Source organism: Helianthus annuus, chromosome 12 (assembly GCF_002127325.2).
Source record: "Helianthus annuus cultivar XRQ/B chromosome 12, HanXRQr2.0-SUNRISE, whole genome shotgun sequence".
Classification (NCBI taxonomy): domain Eukaryota; kingdom Viridiplantae; phylum Streptophyta; class Magnoliopsida; order Asterales; family Asteraceae; genus Helianthus; species Helianthus annuus.
In genome coordinates this window covers 15,618,464-15,641,372 of record NC_035444.2, presented here as the reverse complement: position 1 = coordinate 15,641,372, position 22,909 = coordinate 15,618,464, and the positions used below count along the sequence as shown (strand labels likewise).

At 35.0% G+C, this 22,909-nt stretch overlaps 1 protein-coding gene across 1 annotated transcript; it reads left to right on the top strand.

Annotated features, from left to right (window-relative positions):
* The first annotated feature begins 1,549 nt into the window (after positions 1–1,549).
* On the top strand, positions 1,550–12,426 carry LOC110904579 (N-terminal acetyltransferase A complex auxiliary subunit NAA15). Its single transcript, XM_022150422.2, has 26 exons — positions 1,550–1,782; positions 3,316–3,394; positions 3,740–3,822; positions 3,936–4,085; positions 4,168–4,283; positions 4,878–4,983; positions 5,104–5,175; positions 5,260–5,375; positions 5,911–6,043; positions 6,129–6,206; positions 6,284–6,337; positions 6,419–6,489; positions 6,578–6,632; positions 6,720–6,815; positions 6,895–7,023; positions 7,123–7,205; positions 7,293–7,523; positions 7,665–7,797; positions 8,815–8,922; positions 9,036–9,167; positions 9,571–9,627; positions 10,069–10,166; positions 11,314–11,372; positions 11,455–11,566; positions 11,654–11,754; positions 11,842–12,426. Exons 1-26 carry the CDS (start codon positions 1,732–1,734, stop codon positions 12,027–12,029), a joined length of 2,691 nt encoding a protein of 896 aa, XP_022006114.1. The 5' UTR covers positions 1,550–1,731; the 3' UTR covers positions 12,030–12,426.
* Positions 12,427–22,909: the final 10,483 nt, after the last annotated feature.

Sequence of the window (22,909 nt, the reverse complement as noted above, 5' to 3'; positions counted from 1 at the left end):
ATGTATTACAAAATTGAAATCATAAAACCTAAATTTGTTAAAAAAAAGTTAGTACTCAAAGATGAAATTGGCTATAAACCACAGGGTCCATTTACATAATTAACTCTAAATTAATGTAAATAAGGTTATTTGTATTGATAACGAAATTAGATATCGACCCCACAATTTGGAAGATCGTAACTAAATCATTTCCAACTAGAACAACGCAAAAAAAAGTAAAATTAAATATACATTTGATAATTAACCAAACCTAGTCAAAACCGATGATTAAACCATTAGCTATGATAAGCAATATTCTATAACCGAAGCTTGGTTATAGTTATGGTTAAGCCTCCATAACCGAAGGAAACCGAACCGAACCAACTTTGCACACCCCTACCACCACGGAAACTCGCATGGGTTGCGGCAATGTTCCTTGGCCATCTTGCTCGACCCGCAGTAGAACCCGATGGTTCGCACCATCCTTATAATATACTAGGTTATCACCCGGGATTGCTTCCCGGGCTCAAGAAAGTTATTTATATTAAAAACCATTTATGATTAATATAAACTTAATCACGAGTTGTGAAGTTATAGGCAAACATATAAACATACTGACAACTAATGTTGAATCTTATGTGAAATAAAGCCTACTTATGTGAAAAAAAGCCAAACTAAACAACTAAAACCAAACAATCACATCTAATGGGTTCGAAATGCCATGTTTACTAAATATGTTTGATACAACCATAACCTGAACTAAATAATTTATAAGTAATAAATGGGTTCCAAATGCTATTTTTACTAAATAAAGTCTACACAAAAGAGCGTAATATTGGATAGTTAGATGGCATACACGAAAGGGGACGAAAAAGTTTCAGAATTTCAATTCCGGTTATATCCTCCATTTCTTATAAAAGGCTGTATAATGCTTTTCCTATGTATGTTATATAATCCTTTTTTGTAACCTACTATGCGAGCTCATTGTCAAATTTATTATTTGTGCAATGTTAGATGTAACACTAATGTTAATTTTTTTAAGTTTCATTTTCATCTTTTATATTTTAAATAATATACATCTTTAATTTTTCTGGTTTTCCTTTATTTTAACTTTTCTTCGATAAATCGTCTTTGTCAACTTTAAAAAAACCGAATATGTGGTTGTGCTCAAATCTTATTCGACGTTTTGGTATATATTTTGTTGACAAGGGAGTTGCATTCAAAATAGAATGTTTCTTTAGTATACTAGGCTATATAAGTGCCAGTACCCTGACGACTCAAACCGAATCCTACCGAACAACATCAATACCGATGTCCGTTTTTATTGTTTTCGATAGATGTAAACCACACGTTGATATTCTTCTAGGCATCAAACAACTTTATCTTTTTTATCCCTTTTCATTTACTATAACAAGTGCTAATATCATAACAAACTAATACCGACCGAATTTCCGCCGCGTAGTACAAGATAATCCGACTATTTTTATAGTTAAAAGGATAGATATTACATATTACATATACAACCCATTATTTTCCCCCAACATTCGTTTACACCCCCTCGCACCTACATTTGATTTTGTGAGTAGGGTTGCAGAAAGATAAACGCCCCAAGTCACCCCGTCTCTTTCGCATCACACGTCTCCTTATAAACCCTCAAAAACCACCTCTCTCTCTCTCTCTCTCTTCTTCCCCAAACACACACACTTTCTCTCTCTACAAATCGTCTATCTTGCAACACACACAACAGCAACAATGGGCGCTTCGCTTCCTCCTAAAGAGGCTAATCTCTTCAAACTCATCGTCGTAAGCTCCACAATCTCAACCACTTTAATCACTCTATTTAAAATTAAAACCCTAGCTACTCTTGTATTGTGATGTAATCGTGTCCTTGATTGTGATTGTAAACTTCATGTATTGAATTGACGTAAACATGTGGTTTATTATGCGGTTTTGTAATCAGTAATGCGTTTTGAACTTTTGGTATATTGGAATTTGAATGAACTGTAGGCGATTTGAAATAGAATTGAATTGAGTTGGCACAAAGTGCTACACTTTTATGGTTTTACTGAAATCGTTTGTTCGACTGCAAGCTCTTGTTATGTTAGCATGTGGTTAAGATTGTTATTTATCTAATTGATGCTGTAAGTTGTAACACTAATTGGACTAAGGTTTCAGTATAGTTAAATGTCGTTTCGGAAGCAGTATTAAATCTAGGAATTTGCTCAATAGAGTATAGAATACAGCTCTGTTAACCAGGCGCGTGCCTAGGCACAGTGTAGCTTCTCGTTTCGCTGCAAAAGCCCTACTTTCAGGCCATCAGGCGCATTTTTCAGGCCAAGTTCTGGCAAAGAAACGTCTGAAAAGGTCTAAAACAATTATACCGACCTTAAACAAAGCCTGGAATCAACTTAAAACAAGCTAAACTATCCCTAAAGAAGGCTAAATATGTCTAAATCCCTGAAACCTTTTCTTTTACCCTATACGCCTCCCCTAAAAAAGCCTTTGCTTTTTAAGTGCCTTGCACTCCGGCCTAAGGCTCACCCTTTGGGCCTTTGACAACTATGGAATACTGGAGTGTGCTAAGTGTTCTATGCAATATGCAAGAACACCCTTCTCTCGGTTATAGAAGAAATTATAAAAGCATTAGCAAGCTTAAAATATCTTGACGTTCGTTTAATAATTAAAGAATGCTACTTGACAATCTTTTTGATATAATCATATAACTATTTAATATCTGGCAAGTATCATCATCTAATATGATATCATAGGCGAAAAGCATACTTAATTGTACGTCATTTTGTATGTTAGATCACAACGAGCTTGCTTCTCAAGATCCTGCCACATCCCTTCCCTTTAGGAGAATAGTGAGACAAAGTAGCTACTGACCTTTATTCGGATGAATCGTTGATCTATCTTGATTTTTGACCAACTTCTAAACTTATTTTACCGTTTTTCAAAAGAGGCTTGAATTCACACCATCTTTTATCTTATTAAAATCAATAGAAACTGTTTCAAGGCTATTTTGTGTCTCTTTTCTTTACTTTCTAATGAATAATCCTTCTTGTATAAACCAAACTGGTCTCTTTTCTAACTAATATAGTTGTTCTCAATCCCCTTATGCTCAATAAGTCGCTCTTGCTTTTTTAGTTTATGCAAATACATTTTGATATTTTTTTTTTCATAATATTTGACAGTTGACACCCTCACGAGGGTTAACTACAAATAATGATATAGTATTTCATTGTTTTGATGCTGCTGCTATACTTTTGAAGCCAGATTTATTATATTTGTATACTGAGGAATTGATACAAATTCTCTCGATTGTCATTTTGGCAGAAATCTTATGAAATAAAACAGTATAAAAAGGGGCTTAAGGCTGCAGATGCTATATTGAAGAAGTTCCCAGATCATGGAGGTTTGTGAAAAGTTTATTATCTAGTAGAAAATACGTCTGTTTAGAAACATTGCTTCAGTGAGATCAGTCATTGGTGTTATCTCTTATCTCATAAAAGTTAAAAAAGATGAATATATTATATTATACGAAACCCTATTTTTAGAGTAAAAGGGCATGCTTCTTGTAGCAATGAAAAGAAAAAAACAGTTGAGTTTTGGTGCCTTTTCCATTATAAATACTTTTATTTTTGTAAATTTGGCAACATATAACATATCCTGAGTTGCCTCTGGTCATGGATATCAATGGGTAACATATAAACTTATAGATATTTAATTTTGACATCGGTTTGACTTTTCTTATTACTAGAAACCCTCTCGATGAAGGGATTGACATTGAACTGCATGGATCGTAAGCCAGAAGCATATGAGCTTGTAAAGCTAGGATTGAAGGTTGGTACCAGTAACTTGCAAACCATACATTATAGTTCACTTGTTTAACTGTAGATTTTCTATATCATAATTCATACCATTGTCACTTATTAAGTTCACTTGTTTAACTGTAGAATGACCTGAAAAGCCATGTTTGTTGGCACGTCTTTGGTCTTCTCTATCGATCAGACAGAGAGTACAGGGAGGCAATAAAATGTTATAGGAATGCTCTGAGGATAGATCCCGACAACATTGAAATACTTCGGGACCTATCTCTCTTACAGGTACGTATCCTTACATCGTATACATATTGTTTGTTTTTTTTGTTTTGGGTAGCTAATAGAGCCTTTTCGCATTCGATTATAGGCACAAATGCGTGACTTGGCAGGTTTTGTCGAAACTAGACAAAAATTGCTGACGTTAAAACCCAATCATCGGATGAACTGGATTGGTTTTGCAGTTTCTCATCATCTAAACTCAAAGTAAGCTGTTAAAAGTTCCCATTGATAATTCAAAGAATTTGTTTACATCATACATCTACATCAAAGAGTAATATACCATTTCTTCCCTGAGGTTTGGCCAGTTTTGCGACTTTGTCCAAATGTTTGTTTTTTCGCATCTCGATCCAAAAGGTTTCCATTTTCATCCGACTCGTTAACTCCATCCCATTTATCTGTTAAATTAGGGGTATTACCGTTATTTTAGACATTTTTTTATTAAACTAAAAACGCTATAAGAAATTAAGTCAATTGTTGGATCTTTATTTCTTATTATGTTTTTAGTTTAATAAAAATAATGTATAAAAAGACGGTAATACCCCTAACTTAATGAAGAAAAAAGGATAGAATTAACGAGTCGGATGAAAATGGCAAGATTTCAAACTTTTTGGATCCAAATACGCAAAAACAAACCTTTGGATGAAAGTCGCAAAACTAGCCAAACCTCAGGGACGAAAATGACATTTTACTCTTTTTTAAAAGTGTCGAAGTTTACTCACCGCAAAACATTGGTTATGGTAGCGCAATTTTGTTCTTTTCTTTCACTGTCTTTAACTTTTTATGGATTTTTTTTACAAGTGCATCGAAAGCAATCGATATTCTGGAAGCATATGAAGGGACTCTTGAAAATGATTATCCTCCAGAAAGCGAACGCTGTGAGCATGGGGAAATGCTGTTATACAAGGTAATAGTTACGATAAGTAACAGTTTCTAGTTCTATCAACAATGAAACATGTTCATTGATTGTTTTGAAACCATTATGCATGTGAACGATAAGAACTTATTTAGAAAATTCTCTATCTAGATATCTTTATTGGAGGAATGTGGCTTTTTTGAGAAAGCGCTTGAGGAGTTGCGCAGAAAAGAGTCTAAGATTGTAAGTTAATCCCATTTACTTTGAATCGTCTTTCAGTCAACACGGTCAATTACATTCTTTTTATAATCCTTATTGTCTTATTAGGTCGATAAATTATCCTACAAGGAAGTGGAAGCGTCTCTTCTTATGAAGCTTAATCGTCTCGAGGAAGCCGAAAAGTTGTATAGGTTACTACTTGTTATGAATCCTGACAACTACAGGTACATGAACTGATGAAAACAGTCTCTTTTGAGAGGCTACTTAGTACTTATTTTAATTTTTAGAATTCTGACTGTAAAAAATATAAAAAATGCAATTTTCCTCCCTGAGGTTTGGCCAGTTTTGCGACTTCCGTCCAAAGGTTTGTTTTTTCGCATCTGGATCCAAAAGGTTTGAAATATTGCCATTTTCATTCGGCTCGTTAACTCCATCCATTCTTTTTGTTAAGGGTATTTTTCGTCGTTTTTGTTAACTTAAAGGGCAAATTGGTTATTCGAATACTTGTACATTATGCTAAATGCTTGTACATAAAGTGAAAAAGACCGAATTGCTCTATAGTTAACAAAAAGACGGAAATACCCCTGACTTAACGGAGAAAAGCGAATGGAGTTAACGAGCTGGATGAAAATGACAAGATTTCAAACCTTTTGGATCCAGATCGGAAAACAAACCTTTGGAAGAAAGTCGCAAAACTGGCAAAACCTCACTAAAATAGCATTTTACTAAGGAAATTAACAATTTAACCTTTTTACATAGATACTATGAAGGATTACAGAAGTGTGTTGGACTACATTCCGAGACTGGCCAATATGCCTCCGATGAGATAGATAAGTTGGATTCTCTGTACAAATCTCTTGCAGAGCAGTTTACCTGGTCTTCTGCTGTTAAGGTGGGCAATTTTTTTATTTTATTTTATTTTTTATTATTATTTTTTTTGTCTTGAATGAAATTTTAAAATCACAATGTTATCTTAGAGGATCCCGCTAGATTTTTTGGACGGTGAAAAGTTTCGGGAAGCGGCGGATAATTATGTCAGGCCTCTGCTAACAAAGGTACATGTATTTTGACTATTTGTTCCTTTGGTGATTTTTTAATGCCAACTTATAGTTTTTACAAATGGCAAATGTAGGGAGTCCCGTCACTATTTTCTGACCTTTCTCCATTGTACAATCATGCTGGCAAGGTTTGTGCAAGATAGCTTACTGAAGGTTCTAATCTTTTGCATTATTGAAACGTGTTTTTGACCTTTGATACCTATTTATAGGCCGACATTCTTGAAATGTTGATCCTTGGGTTAGAGGAATCACTTAAAAAGACCGGTGGATACCCTGGAAGGTAAAAATGGTTGATAAACCGTAAACGTTGCTCATTGCGTTTCATTTTTGTGGAAGTGTAGTGTAACGTTGTATTATATATTGTCCAGATCAGAAAAAGAACCACCTTCGGCGCTTCTGTGGACCTTGTTTTATTTGGCTCAGGTTTGTTCTTGCTGCACAGGTTGTTTGGATTTTGATTATTTGAATAATGTTGCATATTATCATTCTTGTATTGTTATGCTTATGCAGCATTATGATAGACGGGCCCAGTCTGATACGGCACTCGCTAAAATTGAGGAAGCTATGCAACATACTCCAACTGTTATTGATTTATACTCAGTCAAGGTCTGCTTATGTTATTGTATTTTCTCTCTTGAGTAATATTAATGTAGAGTCTTTTTATATATGTTTGTTTTTCTTGCAGAGTAAGATACTAAAACATGCTGGAGACTTTACAGCAGCAGCTGCATTAGCAGATGAAGCTCGGTGCATGGATCTTGCAGATCGTTACGTAAATAGTATGTGTGTTAAAAGAATGCTGCAGGCTGATCAGGTTCAAACCTCTAAATATGTTATATATGATATATCATTTTCTTACTGAATTTACACGTTTGTACATATTTCTTTATTTTTAATTTTGGTTCCAAGTTAGGTTCCCCTTGCAGAAAAGACAGCTGTATTGTTCACGAAAGACGGTGAACAACATACTAATCTGCATGACATGCAGTGCATGTGGTTAGTGTCGTTACAAACTTGTTACAATATATTAACACTTTTAACACAAATGTATACGAAAAATTTACTGAATCTTTCGGTTTGAAGGTATGAACTTGCTTCTGGTGAAAGTTATTTCCGTCAGGGTGAGCTTGGACGGTCGTTAAAAAACTTTGTGACGGTGGAGAAACATTATGCGGATATAACTGAAGACCAATTTGATTTCCATTCTTATTGTTTAAGAAAAATGACTCTTCGTTCGTATATAGAAATGTTAAGATTCCAAGACCGGCTTCATGCTCATGCTTACTTTCGCAAAGCAGCCGCTGGAGCTATAAGGTGAAGTTTCTGGTGTCATGTTTGAAAAAGAAGTCAACATACAAAGTTAATGCCATGCCATTAAGTTGACATGTTACCAGATCAGATTACTTTAAAATATAACGTCTCTTTTGACTTTCTTGTATCTACTGACTGCTGTAGATGCTACATCAAGCTTTATGATACTCCGCCAAAGACATCAACCGAGGAAGATAATGAATTAGCAAAATTACCAGCTTCCCAAAAGAAGAAAATGAGGCAAAAGCAGAGGAAGGCTGAAGCAAAGGCGAAAAAGGTATTTACATCGTTATTCGGATTTATTTTAGCAGATTTAAACTGAAAGCTTTTACTAGATGAGTGGATGTGGGCATGTGGCAAAATGAGCGGGTTGGGCAAGTTGGGTAACAAGTAAAATCGTTTAAGGTTTTTATTATTGAACGACTCAGAGCACTATTGATAGTTTCTATAAATAATTACTCGTGTAATTTTTTTCCAAGGTAATGGTTTCTCTACAAAGGGTAAAATTCCTAAGAAGGCTAAGAAGCCATAGGAATTAGGCATGTGGCAATTGTTAAAATTAAGGGTGGGGGGTATAAGAGTAAATTAGACAATTATTCAATTATGATAAGAACACCATATATCATTTTTATATGCAAAATATAACACCATGTACACTTTGTTATAAAAAAAATATAACACCATATACCTGCTACTATCACTACATAATGAACCCTTTGTTACCCACAAACCTGCTACAATCAAAACACCATTGGATAAACAGAACCAAAAACACCATGGACCAAAAACACTCGATTGAAATGTAAATTTTTATATATCAAAATATAGTAATCGTATTAAAGATGAAAAAACGCTCGTTATTATGGTGTAATTTTTAAAAACCAATTACGTATAAAAAAGTTATTGACGTTTAAAATAGATGGGGGGAAGTTGCCTGTGGGTTTCTGAATTTAAGACACAACAAAGTTACATTTATACCCCTATGCCATTAAATCAATCATTAAAAGTTAAACACAATTAACAAAAATGCCACTAATCAATCTCATCCATCCAAAATTATTATCGGATGTTCCATAAGGCTTCTTAGACTTCTTAGGAGAAACGCCTTTTGTAGACTAACTCGACCCTTTTTTTCAGTGGTTATATTATTATTTTTTTCAAATAAACTGATTTAGGATTTTTAATTCATTAAAATACACTTTGGAGCGACTTTCGCCACATCTGACATGTTTCTTTTCAGCCAGTTTTTTTCCCTTATTTAACTTGTTAGACGTATTTTTTAATGTTCTGCCAGGAGGCAGAAGTAAAGAGTGAGGAAGCGAATGTCGGTGGTGGTTCCAAGCATGGGAAACGGAATGTCAAGGCAGTTGATCCGGATCCTCACGGAGACAAATTATTGCAGGTTTTCCTCCTGTCTATTTTAAAACACTGTTCTATTGTGAAAAAGTTGTGGATTGTATTTTTTATATATCAAACACACATTTGAAAACATGTTACCTCTTCTGTTTGACCTAGATTGAAGATCCTTTAATGGAAGCTGGAAAGTACCTGAAACTGCTTCAAAAACACTCGTCTGATCACTTGGAGACACATTTACTGTCTTTTGAAGTTAACATGAGAAAGGAAAAGATCTTGCTAGCCTTGCAGGTAATTTTACTTCTATTTTTTTGTTAGTAAACAGTAGAGTGTCAAAATGGGTGGGCTTGTAATGGGTCAATACGGGTATTATGTTTAGGACTGGACAGGTGAAGACAAGTTTTGTAAATACTTTAAGAATTTAAAATGATTAACTGAACTGTTATTGCAAACTTGTGATGATAATTTTGAATTTTGTAATCACATGACTCAGGAGTTTTCATGGATCATGAATACACTTTGGGTGACTTTTGATTGTCCAATTTTAAGCCGATCTTTTTAAGTTTTACCCATTTGACCCTGTTATAGGCAAAGTATTAGCCATATTTACCCGTTTATCTTTAATGGGTCAAAATTTCCATTCATGATTTTGGTTTGAATGCCAAAAGTTTGACTGTTTTTCTATCTCATCAAGGCTTTGAAGCACTTGGTACAACTAGATGCTGAAAATCCAGAGACCCATCGTTGTTTGGTATGTCATTCCTACCTGTTTATGTATATAAATTTAACACCTTGCTTCATAACTCTGATAATCACACATGTATCTTTGATTTTGTGTGTGTGTGTATATAAGTATATAACTTGCAATATTCCTTAACGTACGAGTGTACGATATGGAATTACGCACGTTGTAAAACTCAAAACCCTAATTACGCATGTTTTATAACATAATCCCACATGGTTATGTTTTTTCAACATGCGTGATTATTGTTTTTCAACATGCGTGATTATGGGTTTTCAACATGCGTGATTAGGGTTTTGAGTTTTATAACGTGCGTAATTTCATATCGTACGCTCGTACGTTAAGGAATATTGTATTTTACACTTTCACTATATATATATATATATATATATATATTTATCTCAATTTGAACAAAAAGTAATATACTGTCTATAATTGTGGATTTCACAGATAAGATTCTTTCATAAAGTGGCATCAAGGCCCGCTCCTACAACGGACGCTGAAAAACTCATTTTGGGAGTTTTAGAAGCAGAACGACCAACTTTCAGGTCATCTTTCTTTACTTTCTGCATTTCTAATGCATTCTTCTTTGTCTAAGTAACTAGTAGAATATATCGCGCCCTGTCCAGTTTTGAACATCGAAACGTAGATACAAAAGCACGCCGTTGCGGTATATTTTGAAATGACGAAAAAATTAGGTAGCTGTAAAAATGAATGTTAAGGAAAGTGGAAGTGATCAAAACGTAGATACAAAAAGCATGACGAAAAATGGTATATTTTAAATTCAAGAAAAATGTCACGTCGTCGACTCGTCGTAAACATGAATGTTCAAAACACGAAAGCATATTTTTTAAAATAAAGTAGTAAAAATATATCATATTGACCTGGCTCGGTTTATAATAAAACCTACATTGAAACGTAGACGTGCTCAGTTTCGGATAAGATTTATACCGAAATGTAGACACTAATAAGCATGTCTCAAAGGTATATTCGGAATTGACGAAAATGTCGTATCTTAAAATTAATTTAAAGAAAAACAATATATGTGTAAAATTAGTTATAAAGATTAAAATAAAAAGAATCAAGGCCGTGTGTCCCAATAAAAAAGAACTATTCACACATCTTGCAATTGTTATATTCTAATTCTAATAATATGGTTGTTGATGGACGATGAATAGTAATTTTAAATTTAAAATAATATATAGCTTTTTTTATATTTTAATATTATAATATCTTATTATTATATTTACTTTCAATATATTTCCTTTTTTTTATTTTTTAAACCATATTCTTTTTTTCATTTACTTTTAGTTTTTCATAATTTTTTAATGATATTACCTTTATCAATCAATATAATATTTTTTAATAACTGTCGTTTGTTAATTAAAAAAACTTAAGTAAGCAATTGTGTTTACCCCCCCCCCCCCCCCCCCCCCCCGCGCGGAGATTACAAGTGATGTTAATAATAACTTCAAACTAGAGTATTTATTTGGTATCATTTTACGGTACGATAATAAACTAAATCGATTCTACTGTTTGGCTTTCGAAACAACATTCTTCATTTTCAAATATCGTTTGTTTAACATTATCATTTGTTCCGTTTCGCCGCAACGCGCGACGCCAATAAAAACTAGTTATTACTAATACTAATTACTAATACTAGTTTCTTATTATATTGTCTTTTCTCTTCTGTAGTCAGCTGCATGATAAATCTCTGATGGAAGCAAATACGGTTTTCCTTGAGCAACATAAAGGTCATCTTTTTTCCAACACTAGCAACTACATGAAATCACTTACTACGAACACCATCAAAACACCGTGCTTGTGATTTTGCAGATTCCTTGATGCACAGGGCAGCAGCGGCCGAAATGATGTATTGTCTAGAACCAAACAAGAAGGCAGAGGCAATCAAGTTGATCGAAACATCACTCAATAACCCCGTTTCTAGGTAAACCGACCTAACAAAATGATTTTCATTATTTCTTTATGATTTTGCACACAAATACATAATCTGTCTGTTTTGTAACAAAATTAGCAACGGACCGCTTGGACCCGTGAAAGAATGGAAGCTGAAAGACTGCGTTGCGGTTCACAAAATCCTAACATCTACGTTTGGTGATCAAGATGCTGCACTAAGTCTGTCTTACCGTTCTTTTGTCTAGTTTTTATTATCCCGTAGCTGGCGATTTTTAACCTGAATGTTCTTTTTTTTCTTTTTGGTAGGATGGAAAAACCAATGTGCGGTAGAGTTTCCATACTCGACCTACTTTGAAGGCAGCCTTTGCTCTACTATTACCGCAAACAAAGCTTCCAAACAGGTACACGAGAATGCTGAAAACGGGACTGCTGAATTCGTTTCATTAAACGGTACGGTAGAAAAGCTAGACGCCTTGAAGAATCTAGCCATCTAGTGGGGAAAAAAACTTTAATCCGAATTTACAATTAAAGTCATTAAACCGTGATGCGGTCCCCATGAAGAGAAGAAATAGAACTAATTTTTCATCCTCGAGGCCGTTTTCCTTGTTCATGGGGTAACAGTTTCTTTGGAAAATGTGTATAATCTACTCGAGTTTCTTGTGTCCGCCGGACCCGACGTGTTTCAGGCTACAGAGATAGCCCCGGACCGTCCCTCTTTTGATCGTAGTCGAGAATCTTGAGAGTATGTTGTACTGCTGTTTCTGGTTGGTTCTTTTCATTTATGTTGTATAAATGCTATATTTTTTTGCAACATTTTTGGAATTTGAATTTTCTGATAAGTGATTTTAGCTTTGATATAAGCAAGTTTCATAACTTTGATAATTTACTGAATCATTTGACTTTAGTCGGTCAAACAAATCATTCTTGACACATTTAGTGCTGTGCACGGGGTCTAAACCGACTCGACTAGAATTCTGAAACGATAGAAAACGGAAACTAAACTAGTAGTGGGTCCCGGTTACCGGTCTGGCATGGGTTTGGCCGTGGGGCTAGATGCCAGTTTGGGCTTGAGATGTTTTGGTCAAACCGTGTGGTTAGATATTGACAGAAGGACAAAGCAGAAGCTGTGACCTGTGATGTTTGTTTTGGGCCTGGGCCCTAGAACATTGGGTCCAGGGATGGGCCTGGGCCCTGGGGTATCAATCATCGCTGTAAACACCAAATCATAGCTGTATTGGGTTGTGGTGTTGTGCTGCCTTTAAAGAAACAGCTATACTTTCATATATATATACGCGCGCACGCACACACACTTGGTTAAAAGTCCTGCGTATTACATATGTTGATAAATGTAATGTTATACAATTAGTAATAAAAAAGTTATGTTATTTGACTTGTCGTCCAATGGTCTTACGCTCGCAAGGTGGTTGTTTGTCGGGGACATCGTGCGGGGTGACAAACCATTATTTGTTAACGCGTGTAGACTTTTAAAAACTTATCACGAAACGCTTCCGCACATTGTAAATTTACGTTATACAAGGAAAAGTGTAGCGTTACAAACATGATGTGTCTACAATGAGATATTTTAGTAGTAGTATTACAGAAAGTATTTTTGGTATGTATGTATGTATGTATTAGTTTCTATTTAATCTACTTCTGTATATAAATAACATAGACAAGAAAATTGGAGTGACCCTTAAGACATATATGTTGGGTTGGAGGGAGACCAACACTTTTTTATTTTCTTTTATAGAATGAGTTTATTTAATTAAATAATGTAAATGTGTGAGACGTGTTATGCTAAGATGCTGCCTAAAAATCAGCACTCGTTTTTTTAATGGCTAAAGATACATTTGAATCAAAATCAGCAAACTTTTACATAAAAATTATAAATTGAAGTATAAAAAATGATATTGAGTTATAGAAGGTAAGGGTCGCAAAGTAACACAATCGATCACAAAAAATAACACAAAGGTAAGGAAAAAGACACAATGAATAGCGAAAAAAATACTAGTACCAAATACAAAGACATAATGATCTAAACAAAATTCTAAAATCTACAAACTAACAATTCAAAGGTGAAAACCTAAAATCTAAGATTGTAAAATTGGACGAAACGGTTCCAAGGCCGCTAGAATGAGTTCAATATAAGTTCGTTTAATACATTTCCTATAAATTCTTAGTTTTAGAAGACTACGTATTTAAACCTTTTTCCAGTACAAATTTAATTAGTAGTTGGTGAGTTTGGTCATTTGCTATCATTTGTGTTTCAGCTTTTCACTAAAACATCACGATCTTGATTTGAGGTTTTTAATCAAAGCTGCTAGAGTTTTTTTTTTTTTACAATTATATATATATATATATATATATATATATATATATATATATATATATAGAGTTAACAAAGGATGATGAATAGTAACTTTATTTTTAAAATAATATATAGCTTTTTATTATTTTTATTTAATATATTATAATAGTTTATTATTATATTTAGTTTTAATAACATATTTTTTTCTTTTTTAAAACCATATATTTCCTTTACCATTTTTAATAATTCTTTTTTTCTTTTTTAGAACATATATTAATTTATCAAATAATTTGATACTTCTTTAATAGTTTATGTTTATAATTTTTTTCTAAAAACTTAAGTACGTAGTTGTGTTTGATTTTTCCCTCGACATTCCGTTATAAATTTTGTTAAAAATGAAGCTCAAAATAAAGTATTCATTTGATATCATAAAACGCTACAATGATAAACTAAACCGTTATAATGGTTTGGCTTTCTAAACAACATGCTTTATTTTCAAATCACGTTTGTTTTATATTATCATTTGTTCGGTTTCAGCGCAACGCGCGACTTGAAAAAAACTTATATATATATTGTTGATGAGTATTGATGAATAGTAACTTTATTTTTATAATAATATATAGTTTTTTATTATTTATTATTTAATATATTATAATAGTTTATTATTATAATTACTTTCAGTGACATATTTTTAATTTTTTTCCTTTTTTAAAAACATATATTACTTTACCATTTTTTAATAATTGTTTTTTTCTTTTTAGGACATGTATTATTTATCGATTAATTTTATACTTCTTTAATAATTTAAGTTTATAACTTTTTTCTAAAACTTAAGTACGTAGTTGTGCTTAATTTTTTCCCTGACATTCTGTTATAAGTTTTGTTAAAAATGAAGTTGTACTCAAAATAAAGTATTTATTTGGTATCATAAAACGGTATGATGATAAACTAAATCGTTATAATGGTTTGGCTTTTTAAACAATATTCTTTATTTTCAAATCAGGTTTGTTTTAAATTATCATTTACTCGGTTTCATCGCAAAGCGCGACGTAAAAAAAAAGACTAGTTATAACTAAAATTGAATTAATGTGATGTTTTAGGATAAAATTTTAATATTAAGTTGTGAAAATAACTATAACTAAATACTTCAAAATATGTATCTGATATAAACACTTTCATACGATATCATAAAGATGCCAAGATAGACAGTGGCGAAGCTTGAGATTTCCGACAGGGGGTTGAAAACGTACGCACCCAAAAATTTCTATAAAACGGGGGGTCGAAAACGTATATACCCAAAAATTTCTATACGAAAACTACATATTATCCACTACTGAACGAAAAGTTCAAGGGGTTAGACGCCACCTCCCGCCCCCACTATCCTACGCCCTTGGAGATAGATAGTTGGTGGTATTATAACAAATACGACCACTCACACTTTGATCCATACGACGACGAGTATGATGCGGATGCAGGTATCTCAAATGACCATCGTCATCGGAAGTAGCAGAAGTATGAAGTATATTTTTTCATTATCTATGTTGTTTTTTGTATGTTTTTAATTTAATTGATGTATGTATTATTTTATGTATGATTTTACTTGAAGAAACACGGAATCACCTCTAGGATGATTGGAACCGTTTTCTCTGAGAGGATGGAGAATCACACCTTGTTCTTCCTCTTGAACCTGGATTTGCAATGGAGAAGAGAGAAACACGGGGATGTAGAGATGGCCAGTAAGAGAAGAATCTCTTATTTCCAGCAACAAAAGTGTGGCGGCTCCATATCTTGTGTCCTAATAATGAGGTGAACACCTCTATAGGCCTCCCATAACCTCAATGGGCTAGGCCTAGTTAAGGGTTATCTCTACAAGTCCCCAGCCCAAAGTAGTGTAAACTACATCGCGTTGGACCTCGCGGTTAGAGATGGGCATAAAAATCGGTTCCTACCCGATTCCAGTGGACCCGACCTGGTTCCGGTTCCTACCCGATGCTCAGAGGAACCGGTCCCAGGTTTAAAAAACCCGACGGGTATTACCCGGTTCCCATATTCTGTAAAAAAAACTACCCGTACCCGGTTCCTTACCCGGTTCCTACCCGTACCCGGTTCCTGCGTACCCGGTTCCTATCTGTACCCGGTATACATTACCGTTGGAACCGATTCCAAGTGACCGTTGAACCGAATCTTGAGTATCAAAACACATTTAATGCAAATAAGACCGTTGGAACCGATTCCTTTATGACCGTTGGAACCGATGACAGTATAAATATGTTGTACTTTTCCCATTTTTTATTCACAAATCCTCTTCTTCTTCTTCTATCTATTTCTTCTCATTCTTTACATATTTTTAATGGATTCAAAGAACTCTAAAACCACAAACTCCCCATCCGTCAATAATGCTCCATCATCAAACACAAATCAAAATATTTCCAAATTGCGGGGTTACGTTTGGTTTCTAAAACCATAACAACTCCTTCTTCCGATGCCATAGGTTCTTGTTCTTTCAATGAGTTTAGAGAAGAAGATGGATTGAATGAAATGAGCCGAAACCGATTCTTATATTTAATAATCGGTTCCTAACGGTACTATACCCGTTGGAACCGGTTCCAGACAGTAGAAAAGTTAAAAAGTCAGCTTTTATCGAGTGAATACAGAAGGAATCGGTTTCAAACAGTATGTAGACAACTTTTTATTGAAAAACTCAAAATAACCGGTTCCAAACAGTACCCGTAACCGGTTCCAAATAGTACCCGTAACCGGTTCCAAACAGTACCCGTACCCGGTTCCATTGAACCCGTAATCGGTTACACCGGTTCTATATTTATTTACATGTACCCGGGTTGTACCCGGACCCGGTTCCACCGAGAACCCGGTTCCACTCAGTTGTATCCATGTCACACCCCTATTTTCCACGTGTCACCGGTGGGCCCGGTGGGGGTTCCGTGACGTAGTTGATATCGTCATAGTCAAACATACAATATATAAATGCACAGCGGAAGCAAAGAAAGATTTATTTCAACTTGATAAAATTGTAATATCCAAGTATCACAAAATAGTCGAAATAGATCCACAGGCGGATCAATTAAAAAGGAAACTTTATTTCAACAGACTTCATGCATCCTAAGCTTGCGAGACTTCTACAGATGCTAAGGAGTGGCCAACCTATTACGCGTAGTACCTGCACTTAGCCTTTTTGGAAAATACGTCAGTTTACACTGGTAAATACAATTTAACTGACTCATTTTGAAAATGGTTTAAAAATTGATTTGAGTGCAAACGGCACAAAACATTTTATAACTTGGGATAATTATTTGCTTAATAATCTTGTAAAAGAATTACATGTTTGTTATGCGTTCAGTTGCCCGGGTCGTGCCGGGTTAAAGATTAATAGACACACCACTTAATATAATTCCGCCGCGAGACTTCTCTCGACCGACGATTATACTTTAATGTAATGCACTACGGGTGTACGCCTACACCCGTGTGCTAAGGTCGTGGCCATTCTTTGAATGATGCCAAGGATATCTGGGACATGGTCATTAAACCCCCAAAGGTGTTAAACAAACAAAACAACATTGTTAAACGGGTTAATTTGACAACACTTAGCCACCAACTGGTTAAAGTCAATTCCCCGACCAAGCGGTATTTTATATACCGTACCCCAAGCCCGTATAGGGAAAATAAGTTAAACGTATTTACCTGAGCAAAGTATAAATCAAAAATAGCGAGTGCACATAGCTTTTACTGGGCTCCTAGATCTGGAAATTAAGGTTTTAATAACCTATTAGAATCCTAACGGGTCTTAATCTTAGACCGGTTAGTTTTATATAAGGATTACGGTTTTAAACGCATGATAAAGCGAAAACCGTTTTAGAATGTGGTTTTGACCCAACAAGCTTGCGTGCTTGTTTAATATGGGTAACATAATCACATTTTGGATTATGAGACCAAAATGATATGGTTTGACCCGTTTCGGCTAAAATGAGTAAACTAGTTACATAAGCCAATCCGGACGCGTAAAGTGCGTAACGAGTAACCATAAGAGTCATATACATGTTTCTGAAGTTAATATGCCTAAAATATGTTGTGATATCAGAATGATACCTTCCATTGTGCCCCAAATGGTTTTAAACCAAAACTATGCCTCATAAGGGCATTTTGGTCATTTTAAAGGGTGTAAAAGAGTTTAAATATTAATATGAGTTACAGGTCTGAATAAATCAGTAAGTATGCTCATTTTATCATGTTATATCAGTAGGATATCAATTATGTGTGAAATTTATAACTTATAACCATTCTATGCTCTTTAGGGGCATTTTGGTAATTTCACATAGGCCTAAAGGGTCAAAACTGGAAATCTGAATTAATTTATTTCCCTACTGTTTAAAATATAAAATTTTACTAATTACATCAGTAAGTTCAACCCCTTATGCTTAACCAGGTTCTAGTGCATACTTATGTGCTAAAAACGCTTAAAAAGGCGATTTGTTGCCATTTCCGGGTTTTCTGTAAAAAGCTGATATTTTTAATATTCCAGCAGGCTCAAAATAATTTATTTAACATAACAAATCAGTAGAAAAAGGTTTGGGGTCAAAAGGATTTGTAAAACTCATTTTATGGCTTAAAAAGGCAAAACCGGCATAAACCGAATTATTCTTAGAACACTAAGTTATGCTCAGCCTAAAATTAAATAAAAATCTTCAAAAATCCCAAAATATTATTTTATAACAGTAGGTATAAGGTTTTGTATAAAAATTTGGGTTTAGATAGGCTATATGCAATTTACGCCATTTAATTACTAAAGAAGCTTTAATTTACGCTAATGAGCATAACTCTTAATCTACACCTCTAACTGATCTCAAATTTTAGGTGCAAGTTTATAAATCAGTAGCTAAGGTGTCTACCCTTTTATATTTTCAAAAATCACATTTTAAGGTCAAATGGGTATAATGGTCAACATATAAGCGGTTAACGGAAACATGCATGTGAATAGGATATCTAATGAACCAAGTTGTATAATCTCAGAGAGTTATACTAACATGCAAATAGGTCCAAGAGAAGCTCTAAGGCAATCCTAATCTTGGCTTAAACGGGTCAGAACTGATAGTCAAAGCAATAGTCAAACTTTGCGACTTTCGGTTCCAAACCGAGCTTAAACTGAAAATTGTCGAGTTGAACATGTTGGAACATGTTCTTACATTAATTACCAAGTTATTTTAATGATCAAACAGGTTGCATGTATCCTACATTGTTAATTATGCATTAATTCGCAAATAACCTTTCTGTTGACTTTTTATAATCATCCTTGACTCAACAATTAACATAGTTAGAGTGGGAATCTGGAAATACCCTTTTAAGGGTTTGTTACCCACATAATTACCTACTTAAAGGTATTTTTAATTCGGGATATTAGTGGGTAATTATTGACTAATCCCGAAGTCAAACCTTAATTATGACGGTTTGACTTTTAGCTAATTAACCAAGCTAAAACGAATTAAGAAGGGTTAAGGACACTTACAAGAGTCCTAATTATGCTTAGGGATCACTAAGAATGCTTGTGGCTGACCAGAGGGCTTCAGAGAGTGAACTTGTGAACTTTGCAAGTGAATGCACAAATTGGTCACAACTTGGAAGCTCTTATATAGTAAAATCAAGTCCCTTCGATGATGCCAAACAAGTCTACACTTGTTACCAGATGTTTACAGGTGCCCTTATGCATGAAAAACCATTGGAGGAACCTCTGGTATAAGAAAACAACCCATTTAAGTCGGTTAAACAGGCTGGACAGACACCTGCAGGTGTTTTCTGTCGCTGGCACCCTGACGCGGCCCGCATAAGATCATAAGGGATGTTCACGCGGGTCGCCTGGACCTGCATAACCTGCCAAACAAGTTTCATTCTTTGCACTTTTGGTCCCTGGTCCTTTGTAACGTGGTTTTAAGCTTCTAAATTGCTATTTCAGCATTCTAACTTGATTTTTAAGGGCCTTGGGACTTTTACTAACTTGGTGAAGTCCTTGACTAACCTTGTAACCACTCATAAGGCCTTAGAATTTGACGTTGACGCTTTTAACCCCTTGAACACGAATTTGATCATAACTTCCTCATACGATAACGAAACTTTATGAAATTTTAACCACATATTCTAGTGAGTGTATTTTATCATTACAAAGCTTCGGGTCTGCCAAAAGGTCACTCAGAGGTATACTTTGCACATGTTGACACATTTAGCCCCTGTAGTTTGTAATTCCTCACTTTCTTTCATATTTAGCTTCGTATGATCCATGATTTATTCATTTGAAGGTATAAACATTGTGTGGGGCTATTTTTGAATACATTTATCCATTGTTGACACTTTGGACCCTTATATTCACATAATTTCCCCGTTTGTCAACTTTAGTCCCTCTAAAGTATTCTTTCTCACGTTCAGAGCTTATGACACATGTTCATACATTATTGGACATAAATTCTCAAGGTGTTACAATCCATACCCGGTTCCGGGTTTTAAGAATACCCGATTTTGCCCATCTCTACTCGCGGTTGGGTTAGTAAGCAACAATAATAAATAATTAATATAATAGCGATAAGTAACGGAAATGTCCGACCTCTCGGGTCAGATCCAATACAATCAAAACAGTAAGGGCACTAGGGGCGGTACCGGAAGAATGATGACCGGGCATTAACATTATATAATAAAGGAAAAGCCGTAAACAAACACTGCTTCCTTTGCGATGGGCTCATGATGCACGAGACTGCCCAAAGAAAGCCAGACTAACGGCCCTTATAAAAACCGGCGATGATGAACCTGAGGAAACTGAAGAGGTTCACCTAGGTGCAATGCAACTTCAAGTTTTAAATGCTATGACCGAAATAGAAAGAAAACCATTGGTAATGGCAAATCAAGCTAACCCGACAACAGTCGTGGACAATTCAAAGGGAAAAGGTCTTCGCATTGTCAATCTAGAAATCAAAGGAGAAACCTTAGAAGCATTGGTCGATACCGGTGCTAGCCACAACTTTATGTCAAGAAACGAGGCGAGAAGACTCGGCTTAAGAATCACAACTCAATAAGGCTGGATTAAAGCCGCTAACGGAGATCCCATACCGATCGAAGGTGTCGCTTGGGGTGTAAAAACTAAAATCGAGACATGGGCAAGTAAGTTACACTTCTCGATTGTTCCAATCGAAGACTACCATATTGTGCTCGGGGTGGATTTCTTTCAAGAACAAAAGGCCATGCTAGCACCATTCATGAACACACTCTACATCATCAGAGGCGATAAAGTGCACACTGCACCCTTGAAGTCCAAGAACCGAGGAAAAATATTATACGCAATACAACTCATGAAGACTCATGAGGCATTCGGGCATCGCAACGACGACGTTGCGAATTTAGGTGGGGGAGGATGTCACGCCCCGCAAAAATTCAGCCAAGAAATTCAGCAATCTAGAGCTTTTCGGGACCATCTACTCGCATTTATAGCTGCCCGAAAGGTTCCGGAACAGCCCATAATGCTCCAGCAACATAAGAGCAATATAAGGGCCAAGATGCAGCCAAGAAGGGCCTAGAAAATGCTGGTTAAATCTGCCATAAAAATATGCCCAAAGAACTCTCCAGAATCTAGCATAAATATTTAGTAAGAAATATCTTAGATATTTAAGTATGATTGTCACACCCCAACCAATGGCGGAATCATCGGAGTGGGACTTGTTCAAGATTGTAAGAGACTTCATAACGCTATCTGTGACAATATTTAATAAACCGATTTCATTTCATAAAGTAAATTGTCAACATTACAAGAAATTCAAATACGACAAGTTCAAAGGAAATACATAACAACATAAGCAAAATTGATACAACATATTAAACATAAACGTCTATATGTGTATCTAGGCATCAATGTTACTTCATTTCATAGCATTTGTCATCCTCAACCTGTAACATGTTTAAAATAAAGTTCAATGCGAATGCAAAGGCGAGTATACAAGTTTGATACGTACATAGCATAAAAAGATGTTTAAACAATTCCTCATAGCAAGCATGTGATACAAGATAAACAATAAATTCGGCATGTGTCTAACATATCAAACCAATGATGAAACGCAATATGCTCATGACATAAGCACAAGTCTACGGGCGGGGCGTTAATCCTATAGCGCTACATATGTCGCGGATAGGCTCGTACGAAGTTAATGATAAGTCTAACCCAAGATGTCCTCAACCCAAGTTTAAAGTATCAAGCAATCACGTATACAAGCATGTTACAGGAATGTTTGTGCATTTAGGTAAAATGTTCATGTGTAAGTTTTTGATAAGTAAACATGTTACACCCCAAAAAGTGGTAAAAGTAAAGAGGGGAATACGAGTATACTCACGGTTTTGCAAGTTGTTCCTACTTGAATCCGAGAGTAAGTTCGTTGTTGGATTAGCTAGTTGGAGCACCTTGTCCTTCTACACAAAGGAAACATAGGTGTGTGAGTTTGGGGAAATCGGAAGATTATAGATTCGGAGTCTAAAATGTATGGAAAATAACATAAGTGAAAATAATCATCTTGTACACATAACTCTTGTTCTTGACACTATTAAAACTCAAAAGAGTTTGTATGATTTCATGGATTCAAAGATCCATTAGAGTCGTAACAAGAGCATGGTCATAGATGATGTAACATATTCTTGACAAGTAAGTATTAAGTTATTATCAAGTTTAGTTACTTAGGTATTATATGGAATAATTAGCTAATATATAGATTACAAGGTCCTATGGTTCAAGCATGAGGTAGGAGATTAATGTCTCCATTTAGGTACCTCTAAGAATCATGGAAATCATGTAGGAGGTAGGAAGAACAAGCTTCCATTTAGGCACCTCTTAAGTGTTCACCACTACACTTGATGTAAAAACAACCAAGGAGGGTCATGAACTATGAAGTAATAATGCAATAACAACAACTAATCTATGGAAAAACATCAAGTAGTGAGTGGATTTCTATGAAAGATAGCCCAAGCTAGTCTAACAATCACACTTACATCAAGCTTCAAGCTTGAACACTTCTTGTGGGTAAAACCCTA

What these genes read in the sequence shown, in the direction of transcription:
- LOC110904579 (XM_022150422.2), top strand. Translation starts at nt 1,732, where the DNA reads ATGGGCGCTTCGCTTCCTCCTAAAGAGGCTAATCTCTTCAAACTCATC. An exon ending in TCTCATCATCTAAACTCAAA is followed by an intron (nt 4,284 to 4,877) that starts GTAAGCTGTTAA and finishes TTTTTTTACAAG; the next exon opens with TGCATCGAAAGCAATCGATA. An exon ending in CAGAGACCCATCGTTGTTTG is followed by an intron (nt 9,628 to 10,068) that starts GTATGTCATTCC and finishes TGGATTTCACAG; the next exon opens with ATAAGATTCTTTCATAAAGT.